This window comes from Ahaetulla prasina, chromosome 4 (genome assembly GCF_028640845.1).
Source record: "Ahaetulla prasina isolate Xishuangbanna chromosome 4, ASM2864084v1, whole genome shotgun sequence".
NCBI lineage: Eukaryota > Metazoa > Chordata > Lepidosauria > Squamata > Colubridae > Ahaetulla > Ahaetulla prasina.
This window is the reverse complement of record NC_080542.1, coordinates 85,442,415-85,456,756: the sequence shown is the minus strand read 5'-3', so window position 1 is coordinate 85,456,756 and position 14,342 is coordinate 85,442,415. Positions and strand designations below refer to the sequence as shown.

The 14,342-nt window shown below is 39.7% G+C and overlaps 1 protein-coding gene across 1 annotated transcript in view; it reads left to right on the top strand.

Moving 5' to 3' along the window:
• Positions 1 to 14,342, top strand: part of FYCO1 (FYVE and coiled-coil domain autophagy adaptor 1) — a 238,226-nt gene that overhangs the window by 150,628 nt on the left and 73,256 nt on the right. Inside the window, exons 11-12 of the mRNA XM_058183372.1 lie at positions 7,344 to 7,511; positions 12,484 to 12,633. Of these exons, the coding sequence (XP_058039355.1) occupies positions 7,344 to 7,511; positions 12,484 to 12,633 (318 nt within the window). The remainder of the gene's footprint in view (positions 1 to 7,343; positions 7,512 to 12,483; positions 12,634 to 14,342) is intronic.

The window sequence follows — 14,342 nt, the reverse complement described above, 5'->3', positions numbered from 1 at the left end:
TAATTTTATCGGTATGTTTTGAAATGGGAAGAGTAGTTTATTTGTCATGTTCTTGGCTACCATTTTAGTTTTCTCCTTATTTACTTTTAGCCCAGCTACTTTTCAATATTCATCCAATACCTCCATAATTCTCAGGCCCGATTTCAGTAGGTCCTCTAAAATGAAGACTAAGTCATCTGCAAAAGTTTACAGTTTATAACTCTCTCTTTTAATTTCTAATCCTTTGATCTGCATATCTTTTCAAATTATTCTCATTAATACTTCTAAAGTCTATATAAACAATAACAGTGATAGCGGACACCGTTGTCTTGTGCCTTTCTGAATCCTAAAGTTTTGTGTCACCTCTCCATTCACTATTACTCTGGCCTCCTGTTTAGAATATATTGCCGTGAACATGTTTTTAATTTATCACCAAAATCCATGTGTCTTAGTTGTTATAACATTCCATCTAATATTATCAAAGGCTTTTTGGGCATCTAGAAAGATCAATACCACCTGTATCTCTCTATGACTTTCATAATATTCTAATGTGTCTAATATTATTCTCATTGTCTTTTTGGCAGAAAACCATTTTGGTCCACATGTATAAACTCATTTAGAAACCTTTTCAATCTTTCCACTATTATTGACATAAATATTTTACAATCTGTGTTCAAAAGATAGGCCTATAGTTTTTAATTAATGTTAAATCAGCATCTTCTTTCGGGATCAACATAACATTTGCTTCTATCCATGGTGGTGGTATCTTCGCATCATTTAGAACTGCATTATATACCTCCAGTAATATTTGTCCCAACGTATCTTGTGGTTCTTTGTACATTTCTGTTGGCAACCCATCCGGACCTAGTGTTTTGTTGTTCTTTTCTTTTTTTATTGCCTCTAATAATTCTGACATCCTTATAACTTCATTTAACATGTTTCTTGTTTCTTCTGGAACTTTAGGCAGCAAGGCTTTCTTTAGACAATGTATTGCATTGTTTTCTGAATAGCTTTCTTTACCTTCATACAGTTTCTTACAGAACTCCTGAATTATATTCTTTTCCCCCTCATTCTGATAACATATCTCTCCTCCTTCATTTTGCAACTTACTAATCTAAGTAAGCCTTTGGCGTTAAGTCATGGTGGCCACATGATCATGGAGATGTCTTCGGACAGCGCTGGCTCTTCGGCTTTGAAACGGAGTTGAGCACCGCCCCGTAGAATCAGCAACGACTAGCACGTATGTGCAAGGGGAACCTTTACCTTTACCTTTACCTAATCTATCTTTTCTCTTTCTGCTTCTTCAATTTATAAACTAACCATCTCCCTGGTTTATTTGCATTCTCAAAGAAATTTTGATTGATTTTCTTGATATGTCAAACCAACTCCTCCTTCTCAAGAATATTTAGTTTATGTTTAATTAAGTCAATTTGTTTTTTTAGCTCTCTTTTTTGAGGTTCCCATTGCAACTCTGCCTCAATTCTTCTATGTTCTTCTTCTAGGTGTTTCTGTCGCTGTTTCTCATCTTTGTTTTTGTTTGCTGGGTATGTTATAGCAATTCCCCTCATGTATTCCCCCATATATGATATAGCAATTCCCCTCACACCTTCGCTGTGTCCCATAAGTTTTGTAAGGATGTATCTTTTTTCTTGTTTTCTTTAAAGAAAAGGCCTATTTGCTTTTTCATTGTTAATCTAAATGTTTCCTCCTTTAGAATTGACCTATTTAAGGTCCATCTTACAGGGTTTTTTTGCCCTTTCCAACTAACCCTCATTGATCATTTGTGAACTTTCCAAATGTTTGTATTTATTTCTATTTCATTCACTTCTGTGTTTAATTCTATCGAAATCCATACCATGTCAATTCTAAACCAGGATTACTGCCTATTGGAATAATATGTATATTGACTCTTCCCTGGTTCCTCTCTCTCCAAATATCCTGGAAGTTTAGGTTATCTTTTATTTTAAAGAAAGTTTTAGGTAGCATTCTTCTAATTCCTTTTTTAATTTTATTACTTTTGTAATCTAATTTTTTGTCTATTATGGCACTGAAGTCTCCTAATATATAGAGATTGTCACACCATGCCTCGAATAATATAATTAATTAATAATTAATAATAATATTAATAATTAATTAATTAATTAATTAATTAATTTGTAATTTATTGTAAAATTGTTCCTGTCCCCCATTTGGAACATAGATTTCTACTAATAAAACCCATTTCTGATTTAATATTACTTCCACAATCAAAATCCTTCCCTCTTCATCTTTATAAATTTGTTTAACTGAAATGGTCTCCTTAATATATGATACTACCCCTCTCTTCTTTTGTTTTGACAGTAATTCATATATTTTTCCCAATTTGGGATATTCCAGTAACTGTTTGTGTTGTTCTTTTATGTGGACTTCTTGTAGTGCTGTTATATCCAAATTATATGTAATTTGTTGAAAGTCTTTTTCCTTTTCGCGGGAGTCCAGTAATATTCAATAAGATCTTAAACTTATTCAATAAGATCTTAAACTTATTAAACGCATTCCTCTACTTATATCTAGGTCTTATAGTTCTTGTTGTTCTGATCTCTCTTAGTTCCTTAGGTCTTTTTCCGTTCCTTTCTGGCCTTTCTCCTTTTTTTTCCTTCCTCTTTTTCAGTTGTACTTCCCTTTCTTCCACGGCTGGTATTCTTTGGTCTTTTTCTCCTATTACTTCCCTCTCTTCTGTTTCTTCCTCATTAACAAAATATTGGTTATAGAATTCCTCCGCTTTGTCCAAAGTATCCACTCTGTATCTCTTTTCTTGTCAGGAGAACAGTTTACCTTACAGTGTCAGCCATCTAAAACTGATGTTGTATTTAGTCAACAATGTTAGGAATTGGTGTGGTCTTCGCAATTCTCTAACTCTTCTTGGGACCTGTTTAAGGACTGTCGGTTGTTTCCCTCTGAATTCTATTGGTTCATCTCTTGTCCTGTGAAGAAGCACTTCGTCCTGGATTGATTTCTTCACAAATCTGACATGTATTACTTTTGGAAGAGTGTGTCTCTTCACGTAATTCATGTGGATTCTATAGGTCTTGTCTATTTCCGTCGACATCTCCTCTTTTTCTGTTCCTAATGCTTTCGCTATTATTTCTGACGTAATATCTGGTAGGTCTTCTCCTCTCTTATATTCTGAAAACATATGTAGTGCGCCACTTTTTCTGATTCCAGAAAAATTACTGTAAATTCTAATTCTTTATTTACCTGAAATAATTTATCACTCATTTTTTCCACTCTTTTTCTTCTCTCTCCATCCTCTCTTCTCTCTCCTGCAGTTTCCGTTTGTTTTTGGTAATCTGTGGCTGCAAAAATTCAAATTTATCATCCATCTTTTGCATTTTTCTTTAAGTTCTCCTGTATCATTTTTTACCTCTCCTATCTCTTTTTTCATTTCATTGTGTCATCGCTTCCTGCATTAATTGCAGCATAGCCTGCAGAGTTGGACCTCTCCCTTTGAAGCATGTCTTCTATTGATCCCTGTGTTGACGGACTCAATGTAGCCGATGCTCTCTGGGCTGCTGGTCTCCTTCCCTACCTTAGTTAAGCTCAGGTTTGTACCCATTGGGATGGGTACAAACGTCCATACAAATCCATATGGTTTATCACCTGACTAAGGAAGAGAGCCACTCGGTCAGAACTTCTGTCAAAAGAGGCTTGTATTGCTGGAGAACCCCAGTGCCCCTATGGAGGCCACATCCCTGGAGTCTACAACGGCACTGGGTCTGGCTATCCATCCACACCAGCGTCTCATCTATCCATCCTCGCATGAGCCAGGTGGTAACTCTGGGTTGATTGGTTAGCCTCCGGCTTTGGCCTGCTCTTACGTGGTGCTTGTTCAGCTCCCCGACCACCCATCTCCAAAGAGGAACCTTGATTCCAAGGAACTGGGCATTCCATACCTTTACTGGGAACCTGATCCCTCTGGAATTTAGGACTAGCAAGATGGAAGCGAGTCTCCGATCCAGCCTCCTGCCAGGATGCAGGGGGTTCCAATCCCTTGGCCCAGGGCTGCCAAGAGGGAGCATCACAGAAGCTGGTTTCTCCAAACCGTTCCTTCAGTATGTTCATTGTAGTCAGGCCAGGCTCCATGGAGTAGCTCCACTCCCCCTCTTTATCCTCTGTCCAACGTCTTTCCCTCCACTCCTGGAAGGAAGGTCCAACGGGGGGAGGTGTTGGCGCCTAGGGCCAGCACCACCAGTCAGAGCCAAACTATGCCACCATTCTCCTGTGGCTGTCTGTCCGGGTTTGATTCTCTGGCCTGGCTGACTTTCTTCTGAGCACTCTGCCACCAGTGGCTGCCGAACCTTGGGCCTAACCACTTGCTTGTCAGTGTCCTCCTGCACCTCCTCTTCTCCTGTGCTTTCCTCGACCACCTCCTCAGCCACAGGTTCCATCTCTGTCCCCTCCATAGATGTCCCCTCTGCCATCCTCCAAACCTTCAACCGTTCAAACAGTAAAGTAGTAAAAGGAGAGCCTAACTTACTCTCGGCTTGTCAATCCAGGTCCGTGGATCCATAAAAGACTAGCAGCCAGAAGGTGGAAGCAGAGTTCTTTAATCAGTAACCACAGCCAGAATGCAGAACAAGTTACAGGGTCAAAGTTAGCGCTGAGGGCAGCCGCCTCTCATCACTATTTATACATGCTATTCGTCTTAAGCCTCCATTCAGTGGCTAAAACCACCCCCACATCAGCTGTTCATCAGCTTTAGGATTCCCGCATCTGTGGAGCGTCTCTGTCTTCCCCGGAGCATGATCCATGATGTCATCAGAGGCAGTCATTGTTCCTTTGTTGCGGCTGCTTCCCCATCCATCGCAGATGCTGCCCGCTGCCCGGATAACCCCCCACCGCCAGTCCAGAGGTCCATACAGATAGCTCCGGAGGCTTAATTTCTCCCTCACCCCCCCCCCAATGTTGAGTCCCGGCTGGGGCTTGACAGCTGCGCTTTCATCTAAATCAAATCTGGAAAGATCTCGCTGGGGAGTGGTGCCTCCATACGCCAGCTCAGGGCAGTGGGCTCAGCTGCTGCCCAGACTAGCCAAGGAACTGCAGGGAGACTGTGCTGTTTTCAGGAGCCCAGCTTACTGGGCTGCCCCAGTCCCTGTCGTGGCTCCAGTGGCGGTGGCTTCGGGAGACGCTGGCAGCACGGAGGCATGGTTGAAGGCTGGGAGGGGGGTGCAACACACGGGGGGGGCGAGTCCACTCCCCTTCCTCCTCACACTTGTTTACCTGTCCTAGAGAGCTCGGTTTACACCTCCCTCCAACCCAGCCGATTTCCTCATCAACATCACTCCTGAGCAAACTCTTCCATCCTCGGCTGTTGTGAAGAAGCGGCAGCTGTCAAAGAGCCCGCTTCGTTCTCCTTGAGAGCAGCTTTCAGTTTGTTCTCAAAGAGAACAAAGCAGGCGTGGCACACCCAGAGCTGCTGCTGCTTCGCAACAGCCAAGGACCTCATCTGCTTGGAGCTCCAAGCTGCAGGGAGGGGTGGCAGCTGCAATGCTGGCAGCTTCAGGGGGCTTCTTCCTTCAGTGGTTCATTTTCTTTTACCTCATCTAGGCAGCTATGCTGGCTTTGTCCTTAAAGGCTGCTCTGCACCTTTTGATCTTTCTCAGGCACAGAAAAAAGTGACCCTATGAGGGACTAAGCCTGCTGCTGAACTTGGAAGCCAAGAGACTTCTTTTCTACCCAGCCGCTAGCGCAGGGCGCTGAAAAGACCTCCAGTCACTGCTGCCATCTTCACACATGTGCAGCTTCCTTCTTACTGGCTGAAGGACTTTTTGGCACCCTGCAAACAGGCGACTGTGAGGCTTCTTTGCCAGCCTGCCACTTCCCAGTTCTGGTCAGCTTGCCATCCGATGGACACATCAGGTGGGTAAGCAAGCAGCAACCGGGAGACTGGTTCGGGGGTGTGGCCAGGCTGCTGTTACTACCAGTTCGGAGAACTAGTCCCTAAAGTTACTACCTATTTGGTAGAACCCGGCCAAACCAGTAGGAACCCATCTCTGCTCTGCTCCTCTCTGCTGCAGTTTCTTTGCCTATTTTGTTACTTCAGGCCTTTGGTGCATTCGCAGAAAACAGAGGTCTAAAGTGCTCATACTGCTGATTTTGCGTGATCTCACACTAGTTAGGACTATGCTCTCTGCAAATTGAAGTCTGGATGAGATCTACAGCAAAAGGCTGTGCAAACAGAGGGAAGGCTTTGATCCTTCAGCATTTCCTCCATTTGCTGTTTCCTTGCTGAAGCTTGCAGGGAGATTGTGTCCCTATAGGCTTCTGTAGCCCAGTGCAAAAAGCCTTTGACAGTGCAAGCCAAATTTGGGTGGGGCAGGCATGTCCATCCAAATCTCCATTTGTATGGGCAACAGCTTTTTGCAAAGGGCTGCCGAAGCCTACAGAGACACAATCTTTCTTGCAGGCTTCAGCAGCCCTTTGCAAAAACCCTTTGCCTGCAAGAGTGGAGCTTGGCATGTTTCCCAAACTCTGTTCATGCCAGCAAAGGCTTTTTACGAGTTTGCCGAAGTGTTTGGAAGCCGATGGCACACTTTTAGGCAGTGGATTTCACTGCCTAAAAGTGTGCCATCGGCTTCCAAAAACTTTGTGGGCCAAAATTGAAAGCTTCTGAGCTGGTCTCATGTGACAGAGAGGCTGGAGAGAAGACAGCTCGCTAGACCTTTCTAAGGTAAGTGACCTGGTGGGGCAGGATGGGGGGGGAAGCAATTGTGGGGAGCATAAAGTATTTCAGTGAGTCAGGGAGGCCTCAGGTGGTCTTAAGCAAATGTCCTGTCCTGGCCACTAGGCTCCCCATGGCCTTACCTACCCTGAGATACCTCATGTGCATTTAACAACACACATATTCGATTAGTGAATGAGTAGGCAAAAGCAGGGAGTGATAACAGTCAAGTTACGCAATTCACTTCTACGAATCCTTGGGTTATGAATGTAATTGGCAGGCTCCAGCCAATTTTCTAGTCCTGCAGAGCCAGGATAGGCCAAATTGCTCTTAAATTGGTGAGATTAACTGTGTTCTTCAGGCTGGAATTTATTATCAATTATAAATGTTTAATTTTGATCTGCATTTTGATCTCTATGAAAATTCTAAATATATTTAAAATATAAGGATGACTGCTGTTTCACAATATCTGATTTTTTTTACTAGGTTAATACTTTGATAACTTTTTTTGAAAGAAGAGTCTTATCTATACTCAACATAAAGGAGTGCTAAAATCATTTTCATATTTATACTTTGTGAAGATTAACAGTATTATTTCTAATGTTAATTGTAACCTGGATAATAATAAAAGCAGTTAAGGAAAATGGAATATGTTTTTGAACAGAGCCCAGACCGAAATCAGCAGAACAAATGAACAAATTCAAGACTACTATGGTAAATTCAACAAGATGAAATCAGAGCGAGACAACAATGAGGCCAAGTTACTGGCTGAACTGGATGACCTAACTAGAACAAAGCAGTTCCTGGAAGAAAAGTTAATTGAACTTCTCAGGTTGGTAGATTTATTTTTAGGTACCCTCATAATCAAGTGGAAAAATCTTTTTTTCTTCACTTCTAAATTTTACTCCTACAGAATTTAAAGCCATATTTATGGTTGGCAGTGCCCCACAAAGTTATCTTAAAATCTTCAATTTAATATATTCTAAATATATTGTATTCTTCTCTGTAGCACTAATCATGTTTTTTGTCCATTTGGATTTCTAGAAGGAACAATATTTCTCCCTCCTTTACCCAGGAAGTGTGTTATCATTCAGGAATGGAGTGCTTCCAGAGCTGAGGTCTTATAGTCCATCCCCCTGCTCAAGCAGGAGAACCTCATTTTAGATAAGTGACTGTCTAGACTCTTAGACTCTTCTTAAAAACATCCAGTGATGGAGTGCCCACGATTTCTGGAGGCAAGCTGGTTAATTGTCCTCACTGTTAGGAAGTTTCTTCTTCCAGGTTGCTTCTCTCTTTGATTAGTTTCCAACCATTGTTTCTTGTCCTGCCCTCTGGTGCTTTGAAGAATAATTTGACCCTCTCTTCTTTGTGGCAGCCCCTCAAATATTGCAATACTGCTATCATGTCACCCCTAATCCTTTTCTTTAGACTAGCCAAATCCAAATCCTGCAGCCATTCTTCATATGTTTTAGTCTCCAGATCTTTGATCATCTTAGTTGCTCTTCTCTAAACTTTTTTCCAACGTCTCAACATATTTTTGTAGTATTGTGACCAAAATTGGTTGCAGTATTCCAGGTGTGGTCTTACTAAGGTTTTATAAAGTGGTACTAATACTTCACGTGCACCAGCATCCAAAAAAGCTAATACAAAGTGCCATCTATAAAACATCTTGTATTAGCTTTTTTGGATGCTGGTGCACACTACTGGTTCATATTCAAGTGATCATCCACTAAGACTCACAGTTACTGTTTTTGAGCTAGCTCTTGCCTAATCTATACTTATACCATTAATTTTTCTTGCCTAAATGTAACTGAATACCACTGAAAAAGAAAAACAAGAACTTTGAGAAACCAGCATGGCTGCACAAAGATCTCTCTGACAAACTGAAAGACAAAAAGGACAAGTGCAAAAAATGGAAAGAGGGACATTTAACTAAATCTGATTATTAGTAGATAGTCAGAACATGCAAAGATGAAGTCAGGAAAGCAAAAGGTTATGAACAAAGACTTGCAACAAAGGTCAAAGATAATAAAAATTGTTTCTTTCAACATATAAATAACAAGAAAAAAGTCAAGGAAACAGTAGGTCCACTACAGAGAGAAGATGGCAAGGAAGTAACAGGCAGTAGGGAGAAAGTAGAGCTGCTTAAGTTGCTGCATCAGTCTTCACACAAAAAAAAATTATAGCCCAACGTACCCAAAAAACTATTATAAAAGACAAAGTAGAAATAAAAATTAAAATAAGCAAGAAAATGGTAAGAGAACACCTATCTGAGCTTGACTAATATAAATCACCGGGACCTGATTGATATCCCAGAGTTCTGAAGGAGCTGGCAGATGTTATCTCGGAACCATTGTACCATATCTTTCAAAAAATCTTGGAGAACCAAGGAAGTACCTGAGGATTGGAAAAAGGCTGATGTGGTTCCCAACTTCAAGAAAGGGGTGGTGGAAACAGACCTAGGAAATTACAGACCAGTCATTCTAACATCAGTACCTGGGAAGATTCTAGAAAAGATAATTAAAAAACAGATCTGCAGACAACTAGAAGCAAATAAAGTTATAACTAGTAGCCAGCATGGGTTTGTTAAACAACAGATCATATTTCACCAATCTTATTTCATTCTTTGATAAAGTCACTAAATTAGTAGACTAGCGAAATGCTGTGGACATAGTATACTTAGATTTCAGTAAGGCATTTGACAAAATAGACCACAACCTACTTCTTTGTAAACTAGAAAAATGTGGAATAGACAATACCACCACCAGATGGATTTGTAGCTGGCTGATAAAGCATATTCAATGAGTAGTCATTAATGATACTACATCCAGTAAGGAGTGGGGTACCACAAAGTTCAGTCTTAGGCCCAATACTCCCCAATATCTTCATAAATGACCTATGAGGGAATAATAGGGGAACTCATCAAATTTGCACCCTTCAGAAGTCCAATTTCCAACTTATTCCACAATTCATTATCCAATTTCATGTTCTGGAATATGGCAATACAGCATTTTCTTACTACATTGTCCTAATGTTTTTTGTATTGGGAGTATCTAGGTGAGTTGAAGAGATCTGGAGATGAAGTGGTTATGGAGATCCCTTATTTGGATAATGTTATAATGTTCTGTGTTGTGTTGTTGTAACAGCAACACAATATTAGTTTGTGGGGTCTTTTGTTTGCTTTGTTTAATAGAACAAATAATAATAGAAAAACGAAGCAATCCTACCATAGGTTCACACAGATATACGTTGAGGTTTTATACAGTTGTTTGAATAAAGTATAACCATATTCCATTGTAAGTATGGATATATATAGGTAGTCTTTCCTTATCAACTGCTTGTTCAGCAACTGTTGGAAACTACAATACTGAAAAAGGAGATTTATGATAGGTCCTTGAAGTTGCAGATGTTCCAGCACCCTCTGCAGTCATGTAATTTTGATCTGTGTGCTTGGCAACTGTTCTGCATTTACGACAGTCACAGCATCCTGCAGGCACATATCAGTAATTGCCATTTGCAGTCTTCACAACTGGCTTCTGATAAAAAAAAGTCATTGGGAAAGCTGGAGGAAGTCACAAATCATGGTAATGTGAGTTCAAACTTAATGACTGTGGGTTATTTTCTTCACAACTGCAACTAAAACTGATATACAGTAATTCAGGGCAGTCACACGATGTTTTTACTTTGTAACTGTATTGCTTAGTGATGGAGTTATAGTCCATAAGTGAGGATTGCCTGTAATCCACATCTATAAACAATTCATTCCTAAGTCATAAGAAACATCAACAACCAATCATGGAGAGAAGCAACCTAGAACTAAGGAGAAATTTCCTGATAGTTACAACAATCAGTGGAGCAACATTTCTAGAAGTTGTAGGTGCTCCAGGACTGGAAGTTTTTAAGAAGAGATTGGATGACCATTTGTCTGAAATGATATACCATTTGTATAAATTTCCTGCCAGAGCAGAGAGTTGGGTTAGAAGACCTCTAAGGTCCCTTCCAACTCTGCTATTCTATCAAATATTCAATTCCTGGGTGGTAAATTGTGCCATTAATTTATCTTTCTAGTGTTGAAAGTTTAACCTCTTAACAATAAGGGCATAGGGAATCCATTTCTGTTATCCAGCCCATCATTTTCCACATACAGACATATAGTACAAAATAATATAAATCTTCAAAACATACAAACCTTATCTCATACTCAAAATATGCAGTATTAATACAGTTAATATGCATGATATCAATAGCACTTCTGGAACAAAAAAGTATTAATGGACATATTGCATGTTTTCCATTTCATTGATAAATTGATAAGGCAATCCATATTTAAACCTTTGAAATGCCCAATCTGATTGCATCACAAGTTCAACACAGGAAAAGATTATGCTTTGGTCAAATACACATCTCAGCCCAGACTTGACTCTTGGTCGCTTGTTCTTTACTGACAAGAAGAAATTAATATTGTTTAATCTGCAAATACATTCTGTTTTAAATCTAAAATGGAAGAATTTATTTGCAGAATGAAGAATATTCAGTATCTTTTTCATGTGTAATTGATTGGAAGCAATATAACTTCTATCTGGCTGTGGCATCACACTCTGCAGTGTTGACTAATTTTTTTCATTGCCCGTTTGACTGTTTGTTAAATCCTGTGGTTTGTGGGTGATAGCTTGACATTTAAAGTTGCAGAGAAAAAAGTGCTTCTTCTCTAATAATGTTTATTTAACATTAGACCCAAATGCGTTCTGTTCATATGCTTGTAACAAATTACTTTCCTTGGGTGTTTGGTAGCCTTGTTATCTAGTTCTTTTTCATAAGTTTATTCTTCCTTAGGCTGTATTCTTCTATGGGAAATTCTGCAAAAAATATTCACCCTTTTTTAGATTTTCTGAATGTTTGCCATTTATTATCAGAGCCTAATGTATAGCCTATTGATATGTAAAAGGAATCTAAATGAACAAATCACCATAGATTGGTGCTGGTTTCATTCATTTTGAAAGTAGAGTCATCCAATGTGTGATGCACCATTGTGAAAAAGTATCCTCTTACATTTCATAGCTGATTGTACCATTTTTAATTGCAGTAACTGCAACCAAAACTTTCTGGATTGTAACAGATGATCAATTTATGGCATTGTATAGGAAATTTGACTAAACAAACCAGAAAAATTCTGTTATTGGTTTAACAATATGTTCATATGGGAACCTTGGGTCATTATACTCCTAATCACCTAAGGCAATTAGGTTTGTTCTTGGCTAATGATTATAATGTTCAAAGAGGCTCAAAATGTGGGTCCTAGTTCACACATAATGTTTATCACACAATCATAGTTTATAATAATGTTTCTGCTAAGGGAAGAAACAAGAATGAATGAGGAATGGGTACCGTTGAGTTTCCTTGTTCCCTAATGATCCAAAATTCTGTTTTTGTTTATTGAGTCTGACTGTGTGTGAGTGTGTGCACATGTGTGTATCCACTTTATTCTTACATTTCTCATATGCTAAAAAGTAGTCTCCCTCAAGTCAAGCTGGACTTTTGGTGAGTTCATGGATTGCCCATAAAGTTTGCTTTGGTGGCAATATGGAAACAGTTTTTAACTATTTAACTATAATTGCTAGACAATTATAAAAAACTTTTTATATTCTATAGGGAATAAAAAAAAATCAAGGTAGCCTCTCAGGACTCCAAATTTATCAGACAATTCTTAATATAGAAAATGAATTTCTGCTATAGGGGACCTGACTTAAGATTTTAAAACACAGATTATCAAATTATAAATTATTCTTCATACATGCCTTTGAAAGGGACAAGGATGCTCTTTGGCAGAAATCAGATGCTCTGGAATTCCAGCAGAAGCTCACAGCAGAACAAAGATGGCTTGGTGATGCCGAAGTCACCAATTGCTTAGAATGTCAAAAAGAATTTGGCTGGATGAATCGCCGACATCATTGCAGGTCAGTATTTGGGGGATTGAACAAATATGAGCAGTGATGATTAGCCTGATGTTTAAAAATCAGCCCAATTTTATATTATTTTTATGTTATATATTATACACAAATTTGGGTTTGTCCCTAGTTCCATCCAAAATACTATTCAAATAGTGTTAGAGTTTGCAGCAATCCAAACAGCACACAAGTAAATAATTCAGCAGGATTCATGTATAAAAGAAACTTCTGTATATACAGTAATATAAAGCATGATGCATGTATACAATACCCATGCAGTAGAAGCCAGAACCAGAACTCAGAATCCAGAAGCACAGAATCTATATAAATCACAGAAGTAATAGAATCACAGAAGCACTCATATATATATATACATACATACGTACGTACGTGTGTGTGTGTGTGTGTGTGTGTGTGTATATTTGTTTTCTGAGGTTTTCGCAGGTGTTTGTATGTAGGTCTTTGGTTATTCGGGTTTTCTCCCGCGTAAAATTGGAAGTGTCTTGGCGACGTTTCGACAAAGTCTCATTCGTCATCTTCAGACTTCAGCTTCGTGCACATTGCTCCCAGAAGCACAAAGCTGAAGCCTGAAGATGACGAATAACCAAAGACCTACAGATATATATATATATATTTGTTTTCTGAGGTTTTCGCGGGTGTTTGTATGTAGGTCTTTGGTTGTTCGGGTTTTCTCCCGCGTAAAATTGGAAGTGTCTTGGCGACGTTTCGACGAAGTCTCATTCGTCATCTTCAGGCTTCAGCTTCGTGCTTCTGGGAGCAATGTGTGATTGCAGCTGTTTCTTCCTTTTTAACTGCTAGTGGGGGTTTGAACTGATTGGGTGGGAGCTTGGCTGTGCTCTGATTGGATGGGGGTTTTTTTGTGCTCTGATTGGCTGGGGGTGTGTCCTGTGTTGGTGGAGGCTTGGTTCTGCTCAGATTAGTCTGAGTTGCAGGGGGATTTGAGCTGCATTGCTGTTGTTTGGCTTCGTGTTTGTGGTCGTGCTACATCTTCATAGTGGATGTCTGTCTGCTGTATGTATGGATTGGAGGGGTTTGAAATGGCTAATGTTGCAGCTGCGGTCTGGCTTCTGGTCCTTGGTCGTGCTTCCTGATCAGTGTGGGTTTGGGTCTGCTTTCTGGGTGGATGTGTGGTGGTGACATCCTGTGTGGACCACGTGAGTGTGGGTCTGGTGTCATTCCTCGTGTTAGGGACTCGTTTGTCAATAAGGGCGGGTTTCCAAATGGCTGGTAGGCGGGAGGTATCATCTCGTTTGTTCATGCTGTGTGGGCGTTTTTCTATCTCGATGGCTTCTCTGATTATTCTGTTGTTAAAGTGTTCGGTTTTGGCGATAGTTCTGGTCTTTTTAAAGTAATAAGATTACCAAACTAATCCAAAAAGAACCCCCCTCTAAAATCCAAGACAGAGAAGCTGAAGCCTGAAGATGACGAATGAGACTTCGTCAAAACGTCGCCAAGACACTTCCAATTTTACGCGGGAGAAAACCCGAATAACCAAAGACCTACATATATATATATATATATATATATATATATATATATATATATATATATATATATATATATATATATATATATATATATATATATATATGTGTGTGTTTTCTGAGGTTTTCACGGGTGTTTGTATATAGGTCTTTGGTTGTTCGGGTTTTCTCCCGTGTAAAATTGAAGTGTCTTGGCGGCGTTTGACGAAGTCT